The following is a 15,963-nucleotide window of genomic DNA, read 5'->3' on the forward strand; positions in this document are numbered from 1 at the left end:
GGAAGACACAGGGAATTACTTAAAGCTGGCACAGAGGTAAAATAGCTGTTCTGGAAATCCTCAGGGAAGCACAGAGGTGCATCACCAGGAGCACTGTCACATTTAAGACTGGGTGGTGGGATTTGGTTCTTAACAGTCTCAGTGCTGATAGTTACAGAAATGCAGGTTCAAGAACACGTAGGTTTTCCGGGGTGAGTGCCTTCCTCCCTTCCCTTAAGACTACATGAAGGGACTCTGACCACCAGTAGTTGGTTGGCATCAAGGAACCAACACAGGAATTTAAGAACTGGCTGAAGTCTCTAGGCAGCAGTTCCCTCAAATGACTGCTTGCGTGTGTGTGGCTTAGTGAGTTTGCAATAACCTGCCCCATCATCTGTTGCATCCTCCCGAATCCAGGAAAGTGACCTGGCCTGCCACGTTCCACCGGGAACTTTACCAAAAGAAAGAACGATAGCTCCTGTTTGCTGCCTCAACAAATGCGCAAGACTTAAAAGGTATTTCAGGTCTGTGGACAGGACAGCTAGGTACCAATTCCCGGTAGTCCCGCAGCTTCCTTTCTCTAACGCCCAGTTTAAAATTAGACGTTGTTAAAACAGTGTAGTAGTTTCACCTCATTACTAATGCTGCAAGAAGAACTGAGAGATTCCTGGTTCTCATTAACCTTTTCACCTTAACCAGCTTGTGGGGCTTTTGGAAGGTGCTGAGACTGGATCACCACAAGCAGAGAGAAACAAACGCATTAATTTCAATTTTCAGGATAAGGAAAGAAGAAAATAAGTGAGATCACTTTTCTGGCACTACATGCTGTACGGTAGAGCTAAGAGAAGAACCCCAACAGTTCCCTGCCCTACCCTCTACACATGAGGCCACGCTGCCTCCTCCTCCCACAGAAAACAAGAATGTATTATTCAAAACACCGTGTGACCTTCACAAAAGTGGAAGCTAGAGGCATTCTCTGAGATAGTTGCTGTTTGAGCAGCAGCACATGCTTCAGGAAAGCAGAGAATACCAGCTTCAATGTTTGTAGCCGGGGACATAAACCCTCTTATGTCAGTCTAAAGAAGTGCCTGGTTTCTCATCCAAATGGAACTTACAACCTTTGTACAGTTGTTGCTGTTCCTGATTTTTTAGCATCCCTTTTTAACTGCTGATAGCAACAATGACAGCATGCCTGTAAAAAAGAGTTTCACCAATGCCAAATATAAAGTTAATATAAATTCCCCATTTCTACTAAAGATTTCCTTTTGTACCTGCAAGCATTACACTAGCCACACAGAATCGTGGTTCAAAAAACGTGTGGACGTGGCACTGCGGGACATGGTTTAGTGGGCATGGTGGGGTTGGGTTGGTGGTTGGACTCAATGATCTTACAGGTCTTTTCCAACCCTAATGATTCTCCAAAACAGAGTCCTTCACCTGTGGCCTGGATGTTATTTATTAGACGGGTAATGTTACGCTACACGTTTGGCAGTATTAGAATGCAAATAGTTTACCTGCCCTTGTCTTACCAGGTAGTTCTGATCAGTCTGTATCAGGGAGCTGTTCCTTTCATAATTCACAAGTCTGATCGCCCTTCCGTACTCATACAAATTTGCAGCCTTTGTTAGAAGTAGATTTTGTTTCTTTTCAGCCTATTGATAAGGCTAAGTAAAGCAAGGCCGAGAACTGGTTGCTGGAAGATCCCGATGGAAATACACTCAATTAAGCACCATTTAAAATTAAATTGAGACCTATGAGTTAGCCACATTTTAATCCATTTAATGTGTGCCATGTTGATTTTTTGTATTGTTTTAGTTTTCAGTCAAAATATTATGCAGTACCAGTCAAATGCCTTACACAGTCTAAGTATATATGACAACAATATTACCTGTGTCAACCAGGCCTGTCACTTCAAACAAACATACCAAGTTCAAAGATTTATACTTATCTGCTCCGAATTCACATATCCACGGCAAAAGTAACAAACACTGGCCAGGCTCCTTACAGAGGAAGGCACACCGTTCAGCTTAAATGGACTCTCTTTTAATTCACTCATTTAGAGGCAATTGTCATTATTTTCTTGGGGGGCAGGGGAGGGAAACGCCAATGCACCACATTGTTTTCACTAGCCTGGAAGAGAAAACACTTATATATATATAGATATATAGATATATAGATATGTATATATATACACACACACACAGGTATGTGTGTATATATATACGTGTGTGTGTATATATGTATATATACACACTAGTGTATATATACACAGAATATACATATATGAATATACAGAATATATGCACACACACTTTCCTCAGATTTGTTTACAAAATATGTAGCATTTTTATACCATCCAATAAGAGGTACATGATTTTAAACAAATCTTATAGAAATGACATGTTATTGGAAATTTACACGTAAAAAAATCCAGCACAAAAAAATCCAAAAGCTAAAACAAGATTTTGCTACTAATCAGTGCTTCTATCACCCTTCAAGAAAAGAGAAACACAGTTATTTATATGTGATGTAAAGGCAACATTGAGGGGTTTTTTTTGCTTTTTTTAAATTAACCACCAAATTTAACCCCCTAAAATTACAAAGAATCGAAGTCCATTTACAGATCAAGTGCAGTAAACTAAATGTTCCTTCAGCACAAAGCAGCACTAGAGAAAATAACTGGGAGAGGGAAGGTGGAGGCCAACTGGCTTAGCTAGGGAGGCGGCGGGTGGCTTCCGCAGCGGCCACACAGGTCAGAGTCTCCATCCTACAGAACTGAAGACTGTATTTAAATAACGGTCACACAGAGCTGACGTTCAGGCCTTTGCCTAGCTTCTTTCAGCAGTTTGACAAGTGATGTACGTATTTTTGTTATTCTGTATCCAATGGGCTGGTTTTGCTTTTGCAGTGGCGTGTCACTGAGAGGAGTCACAAGAGGATCTTGCAGACAGTTCTGCCACTAACATTTACCACAGGTACACGACACTGCAGTTGTCAGTGGCGATTCTGAAATGTTTACGCTGGACAAATGTGTGTTCCAAGCATCCAAAATGGCTGGAAAGAACATACGATGCAGGGGGGAGCGGACGGCCTGGAGAAACCATTGCATTTACAGAAACGGAGCTGCCACTTTCAATCACGTGGCATCTCCGCAGTCGTGTGAAGAGTTTGGTGTCAATGAAAGCTGAACTCAGTGAGGAGTGGCTGGCCTTTGCATCAGATGTCTGTGATCCAAGCAGGCTGCGGAGCCAAGAACATGCTGCTAGCAGAAGGGCAGTCTACAGCTGCGGATGGCAGCTGTCATGCAGTCAGCGATGCCGTATAGATGTCACCTGTAAGAACCATGCGTTCCCTGCTAATTCACCTGAAGTCAACAGCAAAAGGAAAAAATGAAATGAAAGGGCCAGGCGGATCCAGGTGTAATATTACTATCCTTTGAATGTAGTGTCATTTTAGTTGTTAAATAAGGGGCTTGACCAGGAGGACTCTATTTTATCAGGTGAGCTGGAGAAGAAGCTCTTGTCTTGTGAAAATGAAAAGGAGATCTAATGCTCCTTGTGCTAAGTTTTACAAATTAAGATTTCTGTATTCAGAAGGTAATTTTTCAGAAGATAAATCTGTTCAAGTCACGCTGTGTAAAAACGTAGAGAGGCAGACAGGAATTTTTCAGCCATAACTGTAATACCAAAGGACCAGACTCTGGAGCATGAAGTCAGGAAGGGCTTGATTTTTAAGGAAGGCCCGGCTGGATCATACTGTGCTGGCAAGCAGAAGTGGGGGTAGTTTCTCCGTCCTAGAAGCTGGTTTGAAAAGTCATTTCTGGGGAGGTGGTAAGAGTGACCTAGTCACAAGCTCTTTCTTTGTGGATGCAGAGGAAAGACTGGGAAGGTACACAAATCTCCACAGTGGTCTGCAACCCAGCTTGGGAGCTCAGTGTTGCGAAGGGATGGGGCTAGATGTGTTCAGTATTCTTAAGAACCAGAAAACATGCCGATCGCAGCCTGTTGTTGCAGGGGATAGAGAACTTACTCCATTGTTTGTAACATGTTCTATATGCCAATAACCCCAGCTGGCACATACAGCAAAGTAGATACATTGCATGTGAAGATTTAACGCGTCTCACGGCCATCCAAAGAGGCATCCAGGGAAGAGTATGGGAAATGAATTCAGCTACGTTCTCAGGAAGTCTGAATGTCTCCCTGGACTGCAGGCACACACTGCAGCAAATACATGAGAAAGGCAGCCTTATCTTGGATGCCAGGAGTGTGGGGGCCAGTGGAGGAGGGATTCTTTTCCTGTAATAGGAGCAGGGAATATCTCAAAGTATAGAAAGGTGCCTCAACTCCATGAAGATGACAGCGGAGAGGTTCAGAATCTAGAGGAGAAGGGTGATTCTGGCGACCCCTTGCCAAGGAGGGGGCATCCTGCCACGGAGAGCCAAAAGTTTTCCAGACGTATGTAAGAGCATGTGCACAAGGCAAGCGAATGAGCGCAAACAGGGTTATGGAAAACATTGAGAGAATCACTCCACGGGTGGCTTGTGGCTCGACAACAGGACTGGCTGGGTAGAGGAGCACACAGCACAGGGGGACCTCAGAGCTGGAAGCCTTCCATGGGAGCCTCACACTGCTGGAAGATGTACTGTTGCTGGCTGAGATCCACCTGTGGGGCAATGCTGCTGTCTTCGTCCTCTGTTCCAAAGTAGTGCTCAATCAGATCAAAGGCCTTCTGATAAATCTCTTGATTCTCATGGCTCTGCAGGAATTCAATCTTGTCCAGGCCTGCAGAGAAAAGAAGTACATAAAAGTTACAGCTCGGTGAAAGCACACGACCATGATAATTTTCAGTCTGTTGTGAACATGAAGTTCCATGACAATTCTCTCCCACCTTCAGAAAGAACAGGTCCCTCCATGGAAACCCTTACCCAACTTGTACTCTCTACACCCAAGGAAAAACAGGTTGAACTACAGAGTTCCCTGTAACCGTGTGATGTGTTTCATACTTTCTGTCTGCCTCTACCCTCTCACTCAAAAAATGAAATCAACAAGCTTGAATGCGTAAAAAGAACAAGGCCTCTGAGACTTTTCCTGAAGAGACTTTAAGGACCATGTTTCCTGAAAGCGTGTTCACAGTGCTTTGTTTACAAGGACGATGACTACAGAATCATGTAACTGCAAGCTGGAAAAGACTTCTGGTTATCAGCTAGTCCAACCTGCAGCCCAGCCCAGCACTACTCCCAACACCAGATTAGGTCAGCTGTGTCTAGCCACGTCTTCAAAACTTCCAAGGATAGAGACTCCATCACCTAACGTGTATCATGTATTTACAATGCAGTTAAACTCATGCAACCAGTTTTTGGGCCGACATTAAGCAGGTGGGCAAACTCAGGTCTTGTAGTCAGAAACAAACGAAAATACAGCAAGCTAAACAACCTTTGACACCTAGGAATGATGCTGTAATGAAATCCAAGTCTAGTAAATCTCTAATACTGGGAATCGTAGTGGCTTTCTTGTCTGCTCCTTTTACTATCCATGAAGACTAGAGGAAACAATTCTCTGATACTCTATAGGTGTTTCTGCAACACTTGCATGGAAGTTAAAACCTAGAACCAGGCAAGAAAAAAATCCTGTTCTGGTATCACTCCTCCCTGGAAGTCAAGGCAACCAAGAAGGGAACCACGGTTCAAGAAACCATGTTCAGTGATACTATCCCTCTTCTATACTGCTCTTAATAACCCATTTTTCTTAACAAGTACTTGCCAATCGACAAGGAAACTAACCTTAAGAGCGGCAGTAGCTCAGAACCGGGATGAAAGGATGCTGGTACATGCCAGAACCTCAGCACAGCAAAGGCAAACAAGGAAGTTGCTGCTGCTGCTGCTGCCATAATTCTACAGGGCAGCAGAGAGGGAAGGGAAAGGTTTGAAACCGGAGCGACAGAGCAACGTGCCGGAACTTTTATCTGCTGTGGAGGGAGGGTACTGAGGCTGAATGACACCCAGAAGGCTCCCTCAGGGTCAAAAGAAATTAAGGAAAGAAGATCTGCACACACTGTCTCCAATCTATATACAAAGATAATGTAAAAGATGGAGTACGTTGGTAAATGGAGACTTGTCAAAGAACAGTTCATTTTCCAATAACAGCGATGAGGAAATTAATAGAATGTGGTCTACTGAAACTCTAATGGGTTCCTGATCATGGCTTTAACCCCTGACTTCCACAGATGTTTTGCTCATACCATATGCTTCTTCAATAAGAGCACAGTAAGGATTAATGCCAGTGCCACTGCGTTTGGATTCCTGCTCTCCAAGCCTCAGGATGTTCTCCAGCCCATTCAGTGCTACTTGCACAATCTTTGAGTCCATTACTGTAAGGAGGTCGCAGAGTGGTTTGATGCATCCCAGTTCTACTAAATACCTGAAAAACACCACGTGGAACCCAGTGAGTTGTCTGCAAAATTATAAACGGTATAGCCATTTAAGCACTTAGCATGAAGGTCTAAGAACCAAAACAATCAGATAAAATATCAACTTGATTGCAGCAACTGGAGAAATTCTATACATCTACAGATATGAAGTGATAATTTAATTTTGTAACGTAAATTTATAATTCTATAAATTATAAATAGTTTATATTAATATAAAGTATATTAGTTTCATATACATAATTTTATGATTTTATTTTATAGAAAATTTCATATAAGCATAATGTACTGGTATAAGTGAAACAGGAAAAACAATGCACATGATGCCCTTGTCTGTGAGGCTGAGCTATTCCTCTCCAGACTGCTAATGCACTTGGTTACACTCTACAATGACCACTAAGAAATTAGTTTAAAAGTTGCATTTAGTTTTTTCACATGAGAGAAATGGTTCAATTAATGAAATAAGTATTACAGCTGCAATACTTATGTGATTTCTCCCCTAAAGGAATGAATGGCTCATTCACAACTCAATACAAAGACATGGTCTCTCTGGATACAAACACTGGAAGCATACAGAAAGGTTTTCCAGTTTCTAGGTTATTAGTTTGATTTCTTGCACAAACAATAATTCACTCAATTGCATTGAAAGATTTGAACTATTTCATACTTGATCTGTTCAGCAGAGCCTCCAGATGTTGCATTTGTGATTGCCCAAGCAGCTTCCTTCCTTGTCCGAAACTCAGCCGTTTGCAAAATATTTATAAGAGCTGGAAAGATATGGGCATCTATGACTGTCTGCAAAAAGAAATAACATGTCAGGGTTATAATAAAAATTAGAAATAACTCCCTTGTCCTAGGCTAGTTGATGTCTATGCTCAGCACAACACAGTAAACAATGAAACATTAACTTATCAAGAGGCAAAAATCAGTTTTCAGCTTTACATTCAAATCCTAGATATCACCGAGGTTTGTGCTTTTCCCAAAAGAATTCAAAACACGGTCAGATGGAAGTGACTGCCATATCTAATGTGTTACTTAATCGTACCTTGACAGCAAAAGAATGCCATACTTCCCTTATTTTTCCAGGTAGTGAAAGCTATTAAGTCAGTAAACCACTAAGTCATTACGATCTCCTAAACAGAGAAAAAAAAACTTCATAAGCCTGTGTGTCATATGACATTTCCCCTGGGTGAGACAACAGAGCAAAGAGAGAACGCATTGTAAGAACTCCTCAAAACAAGCAAGCACCAGTATATGTTCTTTCCTGGTGAAAAGACAAAGTGACGGGTGGTTCGATAGTGTGGTTAACTGCTTAGCTCACCAAACTGATAGAAGTCAAACGAGTATTTAGTCAGCAGCTCAAAGTTTTTAGTAACTTCCTCTGGAAAGAACCTTTTGCAACAAGACATAAATTAAACCAGTTTAGTTACACACGTATGACAAGGATGCAAAACACTTTCACAAGGATCATTCAAAGAAGCAAGAGCTTAGGATTACATTTTTCAACTACCGTTTTACAAATACAAGTCACCACAGAACTGGTAAAGGCAAATTCAAAGAAAGCCAAAGAGATCCTTCTCAAGGAGCTCCGCAGAAGACGACTAACAGATTACATACAGCAAAAAGCTATAGTCAGTTCACGGTGTGGATGGTTACCCAGTGGAAAAAAAACGCAACTGTTTGATATTTCTTTTACCCTTCCTGTTTGTCTGGGCATCCACGCTGCATCTACTTTGTAAATCCATACCGTGTATCAGTTGTATCAAAAGTCCGACAAACACACTCTCCTTTACCACAGAATCTGCACTCCCAGTACAGCAATCTGGGGCCCTCAAGGACTCAAGGAAAGCTGCTTACACTTCCATCATGCCAAATTATATTAGATTTGTACTTTGCAAAGAATATTTGGCAAAAAGTCCTTAACTGAAATTTCTGAACATGAATGCTGGAAGTGGTAGGTCATAAACAGGAGCCAGTTATTTTAAAAAAAGACAAAAGATAAAAGAGAATATCTTCAAAAAACAGGATGCATTTTCCCCCCCGACATATTTTACTGGGAAAAAAACACTTAATTTTTAAAAATATACAAAAGCAACACACTGTTAGGGTGCGTGGAATGCGAGAGCATCTGCTTCGTTAACATCAGATCAAGGACCTTTTCTGCTCCAAGGGAGATATAAATAACAGGAAAGCAATAAACAAAACACATGGAGACACAAACCTGATAGACAAGTGATAAGAGAGACAATCACAAAGAGAGAAAGTGTCCAGTCGCTAATTAATGGGCCATTAAAGAAACTACAGGCATGGCTTTGCAGAGAGCCAGCCTGGACTTTGTAACTGGTAAGACAGGGACAAGTGGGACTGTGCAAAACTTAGTAATGTATCTTTTCTTAACTATCACAGAATCACAGAATCACTAAGGTTGGAAAAGACCTGTAAGATCATCAAGTCCAACCATTAAACTATCTTGCCACATAACCTCCCTCTCTAGCCCGCATGAGTGCTCTGAAGATTAGGTGCTAGCACCCGAGACCAGCATGAGCGAATTTGGGCCAGGAACTAAACCAGGGCTCAGGAGAACCCCCGGTGTCTGTGGGGCCAGCAACTGGAACGGGTGGGGGTCTCAGCATCAGTAGCTGGAGGAGCCATGGACTAGGGAGCACGTTTCTGGGGTGCCCAGGAAGGGTGAATTCAGGGCCAGGAACTGGTTGTTGAGGTGGAAGCCCTTATAAGAACAGTGCGTTAAGGGATGTTAAGTATTCTCCACCAAAAGAGCTTGATATAGATCTAGGATAGGATACACGAGGGCATTAGTATTTTACTATTCTAGCGAAGAACAAGTCAAAAATCTCATTATTGCTTCTTAAATCCTCTCCCCAAAAGAAAACTCTTACATGAGATTTATTTCCTTAGAAAGTGTCTTCTTAAAACCAACTTTTTTAGCAAGTACTAAAATCAGAGCATGATAGCATGCAACTAAGTCAGCACATCTTAGCTGACAGGCAGTAACATACTTCGAGCCTTCTTAATGCCAAAAAAAAAGTTACCTTAAAATATTTCAATTTAAACTTGTAAAATAGTAGAATTCCAGAACAAAGGGAACTAGCAATGGGAGGGCAGCAAGTGGGAGAATCACAAAAGATTGTTATTGTTTTCCTTCTGGCTCAATCAATTTTGAACTCTGCTTCAATGCAAAGACCAGTGGGTAAAATCACTCTTCTCGGAGTGGAGAAATGTGTATTTGAACCTTTTCAGAAGGAACTGAATCCAGATCTTGCATCTCTTGGGTGAGTGCTCTTATTTCTAATTCTACGTGTTTCTACTTATTTCTATTTCTTACTCTATTGTATAAAAGGCTATGGCCACCTTGTTTACTTTCTGCTCTACAGTGAAATTGGCTGTCTTTACCCAAGCAGAACAGGTTAAAACACCACGATAAATGGCAGCCTCTCATAAGGCACTTCACTGAAAGAGACTGGCTCGAGAGAGCAGCAGATTATCAGTCACTATATTTTTATGTTTCCTACTGCCTGACCTGCAGTGTAAGCGCTGTCACCACCTCACCCTAGCATGAGTCCCAGGTAAAGGTACTTAACTGTCCCTCTGCAGTACAGCAAAGTTTTTCAACTGGCAATCTGTTGCCAGTTGAAACTCTCAGAGCGTAGATTTTTTTAAAAAAAGACATTCACTAGGTCAGAAAATAGTTTGCTTTAACTTTAATATCTTCACTAGATTTCAAAAGTCCAGTTAAGCTCAACAAGGGTGGAAACAATAAAGCATTAAAAGAGAAAGTGCTAGCAGAATCTATCATTTACACCCCATGTCTTGCAGCCTTGCCCACAACTGTTGCTCTTGAAAGCAAACTAGAACACCTAAGGATTCCTAGCTCTACGACATTTTACATGGGAACAACCATTATTGGGGAAACAGACCATGTTTCCCTTTCAATTAAATTCCTTCTAAGGGATAAAATAGTAAACTACCGAAATAGAATTTGTTTTTTTTTTTTCCTTAATGAAAAGCAAACCTCAGTCAGAGCAAAACCCTAAAGGACTGGGGCAGGATGAGGTACCTAAAACTTCTCAGGATTTAGAAAGTGTTAATTCAAATTACTTTTTCAGCATTACTATACTCTGTGTGCCTGACACATGGAAGTGGGGTGAAGACTAAAGTAATGTAGTGCCTATAAAAATGCTCAAGACAAGCATAGCTGTCAAACAAACTGAACACAGTTAAGGGGTTTCAGTTCGACAAGAACTTTGAAAACATGTGAAATAAAAAAGAAATGGAAAAAAAAAGAAATCAAGCTGTAAACTAAGGACTGATGTACAAACTACAGCAGATCTCACACTCTGTCACCTGTTCAAATGTTCCACTATCCCTCAAAAAACAAAGTGCCTTGGCTATTCATTAAAATAGTGGGCAACTGCCTCATACGTGCCATAAAGTAAAGGATGTTTAAACATTCTGAGCTGCTGATGAATTGTAACGCTTGCGTTTGTCTATGCCCTCTAAATGTGACCGGAATTTTTCAAGCACTGTAACAGCAGGCCAACAGGGTAACCAAAACTTAAAGAAACACACCAAAACCTGTATTGTGTTCTGTATGAAAAAAAAAAAACTTACTAACATCCTGCTTCCAACAGCAATCAATGCTGGATTCACAGGAAAGTGTAAACTCTAGTCATGTTTATTTTTCTTCTTCTTGTGAAGTACTCACAGTTGCACCAATGAGTTCCAGTTTGACTATACCTGTATGAGAAGATACGTTCTCCTTTGTCCTAAACGCAGCACCTAGTAAGTTCTGATGCCTCTTCCTTCAAGGATCTTGCTCCAAACCAAAGAACAATCATTCCTCATTCACCTTCTCAGATGCCACTCGTGTTTCTACAGCATTCTGCCACATGTCCCTTCACTTGTCTCACAGCCTACGAAGTTGTTCCTCATATGGAATCCAGCTGACATTTTATGGTCCCTCCTTACCACCCAACTCCTACCATATCCTCTGAAGATGGATCTACATACAGGGCAACACTGAAGATCCACCCTAGAAGAAGAACAAGGATTCCCCTTTTGGTTTTTTTTATCCCTTTCCTGATGATTTCTAATATTCAGATTGGTTTTAGGCTGCTACTACTAGGCACTGAGATGGTATCCTCAAAATAGATTAGAAACCTCTTTTCTGCATAATAAGTAATTCAGACCCCATCCTATAATACATTAAACTAACACTGAAATTTTTGCCCAACTGCATCCATTTGAGTTTGTTGGAACTGAACTCCATCTTGACTTGTAAGTATGAGTCTTTCAGAAAACTGAAACTGAATTTTAATTGCAATCTGAAATTTCAAATGTAATTTGAAATTGAACTGAATTGTAATGCTCAGTCCTTCAGCAAATCTGGCCCTCACTTTTGAAGTGTCAACTTTTTGTTCTTTTTTTTTTTTTTTTTTTACAAAAAAAAAAAGATGGTATCCCTGTGCAGTGGCCATCCAAGAGGGCTGCCTGTCTCTTGGAAACATTCTATCCTTATTTATTTTAATCAAGCTTCTTCACTTTATAGTATTTGGCTTTTAAAGAGTGAAGCTAGATAAAAGTGAATTTTCAGAGTTTTATTACGTCTGCATGGATGTTGAATCTAAATACATTATAGTCATTGTTAGGGAGTAGGTCTTCAGCAGTAATATATTAAATTAGTATTTTGAGCTGGTCAATACCAAGTGAATTGGCTTCTCCTCCTTTGGGTTCCCACAAATAAATCACTTACGGTATGCAAAAATACACATATACATTTAGTATGCAAGCGTTGGCATCATGTGTCTACGTATGATTCATCACAAATGTGAAAGCAACCAAGTCTTACAGCATGACTGCTTTCCTGCTCCTGCAAGCTCTCTCATTACCTTTAACAATCAGGATTCCAGTCACCACCCTAGCTGGCAGCTGTGAATATAGCCCTGCTGCTATGACCCTCCTCCCAGCTGGAAATTTCAGTTCACAGAGGCTTCTCAGTTACTTGTGTTCCAGTTACCTTGTTGATTGATTCCATTTACAAATGGTTTTTAAGTAACATAGCAAATATTTGTAAGCCAAAGCTACTTAACATGATGGCATGAGTACAAAACCACTGCCATCCGAGAGTCAGGAAGGAAGCACTTTGGATCTCAGTCCTAACGGACTCTTACGTTGTTGACACAGACACCTAAGCCTGCATACTCCAAACTGTGTATAAAGCAAACTTCTAGCCAGTTTACACAAGGTTGCTACTGCTGTCAGGAAGAACCCTGCGCTACAATGAAGAGCACCTTGTTGAGGTGTCTCCAGCTTCTGGGGTCTGTCGTACGAAAAAAAAAGATAGCAATATACACTGCTGAGGTCTTCAGGCAGAATAAAGGAATTCAAGGTGTTCTAGCTCTGCTGCACTCCACATGGTATGATGTATGGGATTCACCACATGTAGAAGCCTGAAAACAGATTTTGTACTTAAACACAAACTTAAACCTGAAAATGATTAATCTTTGACTTTTGCTGGTCCTCAAACAAACATGACCTTGTCAGCCATGCCATATTTTGCTCCTAATTGAGACATTTTTTGAAGTCCTGCCACCACAAGCATGTGAAGATTTTAGACCACTTGTGCAAACTATGGCATAAACCAAACACACTTTAAGTAATTTGATACACAGTTTGCCTGTGTAAACCACAACTCTGTTTGAATCATGTCATTCCTTTTCCATGTCTCCAGCGTTACTGTAGTCTTTTTGGAGAAGGGCCTCTGACTATTCTTAGCTTGTGTCTTTACCCCGATTTGTAAAAATGTATTTCATTCCAGAGTTTTTAAAACTGGCAGGCAATGTACCATTTCCTACACTTGCCCACGTCACATTTCAGTAAGGATAGGAAACCCTAAAGGAGGAAAAAATATGGCACAGATCCTGCTGCTACCATGTCTAGCCATACTTAGGTTTCCAGACGTTCTTGTGAGTATTTAAGGTATATTAGAAAAGAAGTGATAAGTTTCTTAACCTGTCAAGAGGAAAGAACTCCTATGATGTCTTCACTGTCAGATATGGAAGATTGTGTCTGATGTATTGCCCTTCATAGCCTCTCAACGGGTTGCGAAGTTAGACACAGAACATTTTCTGAGGCATGTGATAGCCTTTCATACCCTTCAGAAGGGTCGACAGTCAGGTTTTAGCTTCAGTTGTGCAGTTCTCCTTCTGACTCCCAGGAAGATGTAGTTCCCCTTCTCCCTGACTGGGGAAGCTATCCACTGAAGTACAGCAAAGCTGTATACAAACTAGGAAATTAACAAACAAAAACTATACTTAGTGACAATCATGACTGCATCAGGATATACACATCCAACCCAAACCTTAAAAGCACAGAAATAAAGAGGGGAAAGACTGCTGTATTCCACCACGCTTTTCTGTTGCCTAGGCACTGGTGATAACACACTCTGAAAGGCTTTCACTTCCACCTTTGGTGGGGGAAAAAACCCAAACCTCCTGTGCTTTACTATTGGCTACAAAAGAAAGTTCAGCACTTACTTTCACACATTTCATGCATGTTAACTTACATTGCCTTAAGACTAGAAAGAGTTTACTTGATTGTGTTTGAGTGCAGATCTAATGGTGATAGGCTGTCTCATCTTATCTTTTAGAAATGGCAGTGAAAGCCTTTGGAGTGTGCTACCAAACAGCGTTGTAGGCAGTATGAAAGTGGAAATGAATATAGAAGTCCTTCCCTCTAACTTTATATTTCTATACTTTAGAGTGGGTGGACGGAGGGAGTGTAACCCAATGCAATCTTAAACAACACTAAATATAGCTCTGTCTGTTAATATTGGTTAGGTAAAATAGCTGTTAGATTTACCAAAATACTTCATTTTCTTCTTGGTGTGCAGAAGGGATGGCTAGATTATGGCTTGAGCACTACCCGAAGTTTCCATAGTATTCTAACATCCCAACTGCTCTGGAGCAACAACCCACTAGTTAGACCAGCAGGTAACTTGCAATAATGTGGTTTACTATGCCAGGCAGACATTTAACTTTCAGGAAAAAAAATTACCATGTGCTGAAATGATTCTTGTCTGATTTCCAGCTAAAGATTGTGCATGTTCAAAGTCCAATTAGAATCATAAGAGACTGGAATAGATCTGGTTACAGTCTATGACCTCTAGTAGGAACTATTGAGCAATTTGGAGGGACTGGGGAAAAGGGAAAATAAATTATTTAGTTTAGAGCTGCATCTAGTACTTTAGAATTCCTGCTGTAAGGAAGACCAATCCTCAAAAAGTAATGTTTTAATTTCTCATAATGTGAAATTAATTTAGAGAAATAAAAAAAAACCACCTCTGATCATCAGAATCAGATATTCTTCCCAGATGGGAATTATCCTTTGTCCTCACAGCTACTGAAAACAGACTAGGCTTTTATTCTCCATTTTAGCATATGACCATCTTCAAGAAACACTCTACCAAACAGCATTTTCCAACTTCAGAAATTATTTTAGTGTTTTTCAGCTCAAATGTTTACAATGATTTTGGTATTGAGTAGGAGTTGTCTGAAGTAATACCTCAGAGAAGGAGTTTTCTGAGAAAAGCAGATATATCAGCTCCGGAGCTGAAAGGAGGTTTCATCACACCTTGTATCTCACATGACATTCTCTAGGTTGAGACTAGTCACTAAAGAACTAGAGCCTTTCTGGGATGTTATACAACTGTGATGAGACTTTCAACACAAGATAATCACTGAAATTACACCTGCAATCACCAGTTTTACTTCCAAGAAACAGTGGCCTCAAGATCTCCGATCGAGCATATTGTAAACATTCTCCGATGTCCTTTACTTCACAACATTCCTCTAACAGGCCTCCTTCTGCAGTTCCAAAAATCTAAGCCTCATGATGGACATGATTTGCAATATGTCATAATTACCAGGATAGTTATCTCCTGCTCAGAATCAGAAACACTATTTTTTTCAATCTCATTTTTATAACTGCCAGTATAAATTAAATTGGGTATGCACTTAGGGCAGTCAGTGTTTCACTATATGGCACGTGTGTGCTCGGAGTTTGAAGGCAGCTCAATTACTCCGAATGGCGCCTGAGGGATTCCTAAATGAACTATACCTTTCACTTTTGAGAAGCTGCTTCTCACATTTTTCCCTGGACTTGCGTAATGCATCAACATGCTTCCAGCCTTGTCTGTGACATATCCTAAGGCAGCTGCTTTAAGCTGGATGCTCTTAAACCTACACGTATTTTGGCAATTTGGTTGACACTGTTTTCTTCCTGATGCAAGAATCCTGAGAAAGCAAGTTTCTACCCACACAACCACAACTATTTTTCTATGCAGAGTTAAGGGGTTTTTTTGCACTTCTAAAGAATCACCTGCTAGAAATAAAGGTGCAATATTAATGGCTCATAGCATTAATTTCCTTTCCCTGCTTTCCCACCTCACCTTTCGAAGTTACAAAGCAGTTCTAATCTGTTCTCAGTAGAAAGGCAGCTGATCTAAGCTGGTGATAAGACACCCCAAAACCTTTAAAAAGTACT

At 40.7% G+C, this 15,963-nt stretch overlaps 1 protein-coding gene across 1 annotated transcript in view; it reads right to left on the reverse strand.

Annotated features, from left to right (window-relative positions):
* Positions 1-3,139: 3,139 nt before the first annotated feature.
* KPNA1 (karyopherin subunit alpha 1) overlaps positions 3,140-15,963 on the reverse strand; it is a 56,581-nt gene continuing 43,757 nt past the window's right edge. The window contains exons 12-14 of the mRNA XM_059826460.1: positions 7,070-7,197; positions 6,217-6,395; positions 3,140-4,760 (exon numbers count right to left, since the gene is read on the reverse strand). Coding sequence (XP_059682443.1) covers positions 4,573-4,760; positions 6,217-6,395; positions 7,070-7,197 — 495 coding nt within the window. The 3' untranslated portion in view covers positions 3,140-4,572. The remainder of the gene's footprint in view (positions 4,761-6,216; positions 6,396-7,069; positions 7,198-15,963) is intronic.

This window comes from Gavia stellata, chromosome 1 (assembly GCF_030936135.1).
Source record: "Gavia stellata isolate bGavSte3 chromosome 1, bGavSte3.hap2, whole genome shotgun sequence".
Classification (NCBI taxonomy): Eukaryota; Metazoa; Chordata; class Aves; order Gaviiformes; family Gaviidae; genus Gavia; species Gavia stellata.